This window comes from Clupea harengus, chromosome 8, assembly GCF_900700415.2.
Source record: "Clupea harengus chromosome 8, Ch_v2.0.2, whole genome shotgun sequence".
Classification (NCBI taxonomy): Eukaryota; Metazoa; Chordata; class Actinopteri; order Clupeiformes; family Clupeidae; genus Clupea; species Clupea harengus.
The window spans coordinates 899,300-906,591 of NC_045159.1; the positions used below are offsets into that span (position 1 = coordinate 899,300).

Below are 7,292 nucleotides of genomic sequence, written 5' to 3' on the forward strand. Positions count from 1 at the left end.
ATCATAAGAAAAATGTCACAGAATACTCTGACCCCTCTTTGTCAGGTTTTCAACAAGTTTTGCCTATTATGGGTTGGCCATGGATTTGCAAAAGTTTGGAAACATCTACGTGATGCAGTTGATATTTGGAGCTGTGGACTTCCCTGCCAAGCTGCTTGCTCTGACGATGCTCAGCTACCTTGGACGGCGTATCACCCAGGCCTCTTGCCTCCTCATCTCTGCTGTACTCATCTTTGCCAACATTTTCATCTCTCAAGGTTGAAACGTGATGTAATGTTTGTCTCTAAAGATGATCCCCTGCAAAACAATATTAGTTTGTCAAGAGGTTAATGTGCATTAGATATCCGTTGAGTTATTGCAGTGATACAACCTATAAACATACCCTAGTCTTTAGACCTTTTTAAACATGAAAACAGCAGGAAACATATTCTTAAATTGTCACTGTTTTTATAAAAAATGTTGTTGTGATTTTCATGTAGATTCTATGTAATGACTGTATGCATCCTTACAATCTTATTGAAAATGTGTGGTCCACTACAGAATTCCAGACGGCTCGGACGGTGTTGGCAGTTCTTGGGAAAGGTTTCACCTCTTCCTCTTTCACCTGTGTCTACCTGTTCACTGGGGAACTGTACCCCACTGTCCTCAGGTACCGTGGCTATCTTACGTCAGTCTGCTCTGATCACTGTCAGTAGTGACACAGTAATGGGCCTTAGATATAACAGCTGAATATAAAACTTAGTTTTACATGATGAGTGCAGACAATAGCACACACTTACCTTATACAGCCTATTTCACACAGCAAGGTTAAAATATGAACTCAAAGGTGAGTCTGTGATTCTAATCCATTACGCTTTTTGTCAAATTCAGCAAATTGCTCCTTCCAGCCCTCTAGCCTGTTTTGAGAAGTGGGTATATGCAATGCTGACTGAAAAATAAGTGGGTATATGTGAAAGGTCGAGATAGCCGTCACGGTTAGAGCTAGATGTAAACTCACGGAGGACTCAGGAGGTAGAAGATGTTAGAATGATGAGGTTTTTATTTCCTCACATAAGGCAGGCTAACAAGGACATTACTAAATACAAAAATAAAGCAATAGAAATTAAACTTGAGCAAAGACAAATACATTGGCATCACAGCCTCAATACAAATATGTACAATAAATAGTCGACTATCTAAACAGGACCACTATAGCTGGTCAGTGAGAGCTCGTAAGGCTTACGCCTTATTAAACACGATACCTCTCCCGAAACAAAACAAGGCAAGTAAAAGGACCAAGAAACTAGTCCACGCGAGAGCACCTAAGACTTACGTCCTATTACCAGGCAACTCTCTCGAACAAAAGGGAAGGCGAGTTTAAGTAGCCTAGACACGACCTCCAATTGGCTCATGCCAATTATTATACGCAGAGGTGTAAAAAGTACTGAAATATTGTACTCAAGTAAAAGTACAATTACTTTGATGAAATTTTACTTAAGTACAAGTAAAATTACCCATCTAAAAATGTACTCAAGTAAAAGTAAAAAGTAGTTCATTTAAAATGTACTTTAAGTAAAAGTTACTTAGTTACTTTCAACAACTTGATCGGGGCCGCTCCTATATAGTGCAAAAAAGGACAAGGGGTCATAAATCCAATACAAAAACTAGTTATTTTTAATTAAAGGAAATCTTTAGAAATATAAGTGCAATGACATTAAACATGTCAAACATTAAACATTAAACTGTCAACACAACATTTAAGAACTTTTGGGAGGACATGTCAAGACATGAACCACATGACAGCTAAAATAAAAAAGTTAAAATGCCGCTGCCCCACTATATTAAAACTTTGGTTACTTTACTTGTGTCCACCTTTAGAGCATTAGTCTACAAACGTCTTGTTGAGTTAGAGCAGCAGCTGATTTTCAAGGTGTGTAGAGTTCATCCGGGCTCGCTTTGCAGTAAACGGCAATCCAGCACAGCTGAAGAGTCACTCGCAGGTGGCCGAGGCAGGTAGGCCAGTATTGAGTTTCAGGGACAGTTTTTTGATATTCTGAAAGGAGTTCAGCAGATCCATATTGACTGAGACACAGGCTAGGTTCCCTTCTAACTCCCCTGTACCTTCTGGACTTCATTGAGGAAAATAAATCATCTTCATCTGATGAATGTTGTCCAACTTGCTTCAGCCCCTACCATCCGGTCAAGATGTTGTCTGACATAGACTAGACCTGTAGAATGACAAACAACAATTCTGACAATTAAGTATTGAGCTGCCATCTTAACACAGAAATAGCTATAAATAGCTACTTGAGATGACAGACCTACAGTATATATACAGAATGATAACATTATTTTCTATTTCTACATGCATCACAATTCATAATCCTAAATTCTTGCTAACCGAAACCCCTGAGCATGAACATGAAAGACGTGCACGTTGCAAAGCCACCACATCGTGATAAATTCGAGATAACGACATACACATTGACATTGACTTGTCCAACTGTCTGACAACGATGGTGTGCGCATTTACATCGTTCCTGTTTCAGGGCATGGGAGGCAGCCAAATGATTAGCCTAATATCAGTTTATGCGGTGTATCTTATTGCTGATGACTGATCTGCAGTTTTTAACACAATATGAGAGACTGAACATAATAATGCTATGAACTGAAACGAATGGAAGACAGGAATGGAATTATTATTAGTCTATTGGATGACGGCTGTTAACAGAAGGATGGGTACATGAGTATATAGATAGCTAGCTAGTTGACGTTAGCATACTCAGGGTGGTTGCAAGTGCTAGCCAAAATGAGGCTACAAGTGCCATGACACGCATATTTTGCTTATTGTAGCAAAGCTAATAAACAACAAAAACGCTGTCTGAACTACTAATGGAAAGGGACAAATACTGTACTTACCAACACATGCTTGCGCAGATTTGAAGATTAATTTTTACAAGCAGAAAGTTCTGTCTGGCGGGGCAGGCACAGCTTACACAGCATTATATAGCTGTTGCCTCTTTTAGGTTGTAAGGCAAACTGCTTGCTGAGTTGTGGATACGGGGTTTCTTCATCTTCTTTAATTTTAACTTGCGGAAAGTTCGGTGCTTCAGCTTGTTGGTCGTCCGCAGCTTGTTGGTAGTCCGCACTATCATCCATCTCTATCTCTCGTGACTCGACACCGGCGGGCTTGCATCGACTCAATCATCCACTCTATGCAGCATCCACCACTGCAATGAGAATTGTCGTGCGCGATTCCCGCCTTTCGGTTTCCTTTCTTGAACTATGTTTTTTTTTTTACTCAGTAACGGATGTAATTTCCAATGTAGCGAAGTACAATACTTCAGTCAAAATCTACTTAAGTAAAAGTAAAATTACCGATTTAAAAAACTACTTAAAAATTACAAAGTACACAAAAAAACTACTCAATTACAGTAACGTGAGTAAATGTAATTCGTTACTTTACACCTCTGAATACGGCAGGTGTGTCATCGGCCCAGGCACCAACACCTGTGGCTCACAGCAGCCATACTCAAAGCAAACAATGTCCCACTTCGCTGGGAATGTGGCCTAGGCCACATGTAGCAACAATGGCTTAGTGAAGGCATAACCGCAGTGCCGCCGCTCCCATAACGCGCACTATGCGCTGTGCATAGGGCACCAAATCCTGAGGGGGCACCAAAAAATAGGCAACTGAAAAATCATCATAGTTATAATAATTATAATGCCGATATTATTTCAGTATAGAAATATTACGCACCTTTTAGGCATGCATATCACAAAACAGGCAACAAGAGATATATTGAATTGCTCAAAAAAAAAGTTAGCTAATTAGCTAAAGTAGCAACAGGATAACCATTGCAACCAGGAAACACAACTTACCTACAATTTAAGTTTAATTTCTCAAAATCAGCTCACCAATAAAAAGCAGTCTTGGGCTCAAAGTGATCACAACCACTTGTGAGATGTTAAATGGCTTCACATAGACATAAAACAATCCCAAGATAAATAATGGGAAGACACAACTTTAGCTGCAATTTAAGTTTAATTTCTCAAAATCAGCTCACCAATAAAAAGCAGTCTTGGGTTCAAAGTGATCACAACCACTAGTGTGATGTTAAATGGTTTCACATAGACAATCCTAAGAGAAATAATGGGAAATCAACGGAGCTGCCGCTGTACGTCCAAAACCAAATGTATTCTTAAGGTTCAAACATTTTCAAAGCAATTTGGCTTTGAATGTGAGAAGTCGATCGAGTTATCTTCTGTTCCGTCGTTAGAAGCATACCTTTTAGCTCCGGCATTGGTCTCCCATTATTGATCACTTCACGTTTTGATTGAAAGTCCAGTTTTGAGAAATGTTTTAGCTTAGCAATAGAATCTTCCATTTTCGCAGTCAGGGTAAAATATAACCTATAGAAGAAGAGCAACGGCAGAACCAGCATAAACCCGACCAGTGGGCTCTCGCACGCCCCCTTCATTGAGGCAGAGGTACTGTGTGCCTCACCTCCGTGCTTTTTCAATGCGGTCAAAGACTAAATAGGTTTTACGCATGCGCACGCATGCGCTAAACCCAGTTTGTGAGGGATTGCGCAATCTGCCTCACCGTCTCGCTGATTCCAATCATGTCGAGCATTTTTATAATAAAAATCGCTGAATTTGCGCATGTCCTGTTCAAACAGACTGGACTCGACATGATTGGAATCATACAGAAATTACATTTATAGCACAGATCAGTAGAGAAATATTAATATTTATTTTATTTTATAAGATCTTTTTTTTTTTTTTTTACTTTTCACGATGACAGGTGAGGCTCTGCCTCCCCTGACCGCACGTTCCTGGCTAGGTCAACTTTTCGAAAATGGCTTCAAAAAGACAACAGGAGTCAGGGCCAGAAAAAAAAAATAGAGAAAGAAACTGCGAGATGATTCCCGTGCATCACATTCAGGTAAGTCCATGTTTAATCATTGTTAAATACGTGAAATGTGCTGCTGATTTAATGGTTAGCCTATGCATACACCTCGAACTTGCTGACGTTATTGCTAATGTTAGCACACTCAAATATAAGGTGCAGAAGACACTGACTGAGAAAGGAAGTTCTGATATTGATGGACTTGAGATGGTTCAGGAAATCATCAACCTTCCACAACCTTCCACAGACAACTGCCTTGGAGTTGCTCACATTTTCTCCATGAGAAAAGCTTTCAAGAGGTGTATCCAAATCTCTGAGTTGCTCTTCGAATTGCATTAACTCTCCCTGTTACAGTTGCCTCTGCTGAGCGAAGTTTTTCAAAACTATAGCTCATTAAAACATACTTACGTTCAACAATGGGGCAGGAACGTCTAAGTGGTCTTTCTGTCATCAGCATCAATGGTGAGGTGGCTCAGAAGCTGTCATATGATGACCTAATTAGTGATTTTGCAGTGAAGAAATGCAGACGTGTGCCTCTATAGAGCCTCCCAAAACTGGTGGTAATGCTTGATCCATACAGAATAGCATTATGGCTCTCTCAAAAATTATGTCTTTGGTTTATTTTGATAACATTTGGTCAAAGAAGATTTTGCACTTTACTTGAATGTGTGTTTTAGCTGTACATAGCCTACTGTGTTTACAAAGTAAGTAAAGTTCTAAATATTTGTATTATTTAAGAAGATTGACTATTCTTGTTTGTACTTATTGATGATTATTTAATGTAATTTATTCAAAGTAACATTGAATTTGGGAAAAACATGTCTGGTTTATTTTGATACGATTCTGTTTACTGAAGAAAAGTTTGCACTTTCAAATGTATAGTGTGTGTTGGCTATTCTACATAATATGTTTACAAAGTCAGCAAAGCTGTGAAGATTTTCTCAATACTTGTGTGTGTGTTTTAGCTTAGCTGTCTTATTGCTTTATTGAAGAAGATTGCTTACTTGTATACTTCTGCTTTTAAGTTTGTATTTATGGATGACTATTTAATTTCTACGAAGATTTTGCACATCCCAATACTTGTGTGTATGTATGTTTTGGCTGTTCTGTGTACTGTATTTACAAAGTAGATTTTCCTTTTTCGTTGTAATAAAATGTTAAACTGGCAGAAACAAATAATTTTTTTCTCTGGGCGGGGGGGCATCAGAAAGGAGTTGTCAAGGAGGTTAAACACTCATTCCTCTGGTTCTGCTCCACTGGCGGGCGGTTGGAGCAGCGGGAGGAGCAGGCATCTCTCCTGGCGCCTGGCCTGGAGCACTTCATCATCATTTTGGCTATGAGGTAGGCGAGCTCGGTCGCGTTGAGCACCATGCATGCACCCGACGCCGCCACCATGAACATGGTGAACACCGTCTTCTCAGTGGGCCGTGATACGAAGCAGTCCACCTCGTTGGGGCAAGGCCACTGCTCGCAGCGCACCAGGCGAGGGATCCAGAAGCTCCCGTAGATGGCGTACATGGCATAGACAAACACCGCCTCGAACACTAGCCTGAAAACCAGGCTGAGGGCGTAGGTCCACCACAGCGTCCCCGTGATGGGCAGCCTCCTTTGGCGAATGCTCTTCAGCTCCTCCTCCTGTTGCCTGGCCCGTGCGGAGGACTTGCTGCTGCGCTTGCGATGGGCTACGTGCATGGCCACCAGCAGGGGTGGCGTGGAGGCAAACACCAGCTGCAAGCACCAGAGGCGCACGTGCGAGATAGGGAAGAAGTGGTCGTAGCAGACATTCTCACAGCCCGGCTGCAGCGTGTTGCACTTGAAGTCGGACTGCTCGTCCCCCCACACTTTCTCGGCCGCCAGGACCAGGATGGTGACGCGGAAAATGAACAGGAAAGAGAGCCACACCTTGCCCAGGCCGGTGGACTGGCGGTTGACGCCGGCCAGCTGGGTGTACAGCTCGCCCCAGCTCATGCTGCTCTTCTGTCCTCTGCAACTGCTCGTAGAGGTCAAGGGTTAAACAGCCTGTGGAAGACATACATAATTATTGGATCAAAATATGTACAATAAGTGTGTGTATGTGTGCTTGGGAGAGAATAACAGTGAATACATGTGTGTGCGCCTGCATGTGTGCACTTGTGTATATGATAAAAAAGACTGAGAGAGAAGAATACAGAAGAAAGACTGAAAACAGAGAAATTAAGAAAGTGAAGAAGTGATGTAGTAAGAAAGTACGAGTTAAATAGAGAGAGACATAGAACTGAAGTCAGGCAGGAGATAAGAAATTACATATATGATAGATTAGAAAGAAATGCAGTTTTGGATATCTAGAAGCTGAGGACAAGATAATATACCTGAGTGAAAACAGGGTCGGGAAAATAGGAGTTAAAAATCAGTTGTTAAAGCA

The 7,292-nt window shown here is 41.1% G+C and overlaps 2 protein-coding genes across 2 annotated transcripts; one reads left to right on the forward strand and one right to left on the reverse strand.

The window, feature by feature from the left end:
* Nucleotides 1–58: 58 nt before the first annotated feature.
* Nucleotides 59–765, forward strand: LOC116221583 (solute carrier family 22 member 8-like). Its single transcript, XM_031572785.1, has 2 exons — nucleotides 59–257; nucleotides 541–765. The coding sequence occupies exons 1-2, from the start codon at nucleotides 80–82 to the stop codon at nucleotides 693–695; spliced, it is 333 nt and encodes a 110-aa protein (XP_031428645.1). The 5' UTR covers nucleotides 59–79; the 3' UTR covers nucleotides 696–765.
* A 5,329-nt stretch (nucleotides 766–6,094) lies between these two features.
* LOC105893716 (gap junction beta-2 protein-like) lies at nucleotides 6,095–6,937 on the reverse strand. Its single transcript, XM_012820173.3, has one exon. It carries the CDS (start codon nucleotides 6,857–6,859, stop codon nucleotides 6,095–6,097), a length of 765 nt encoding a protein of 254 aa, XP_012675627.1. The 5' UTR covers nucleotides 6,860–6,937.
* Between the last annotated feature and the right edge of the window lie 355 nt (nucleotides 6,938–7,292).

Coding starts and splice junctions, on each gene's coding strand:
- LOC105893716 (XM_012820173.3), bottom strand. CDS start 6,859: ATGAGCTGGGGCGAGCTGTACACCCAGCTGGCCGGCGTCAACCGCCAG.
- LOC116221583 (XM_031572785.1), top strand. CDS start 80: ATGGATTTGCAAAAGTTTGGAAACATCTACGTGATGCAGTTGATATTT. Junction 258..540: donor CAACATTTTCATCTCTCAAG/GTTGAAACGTGA, acceptor GGTCCACTACAG/AATTCCAGACGGCTCGGACG.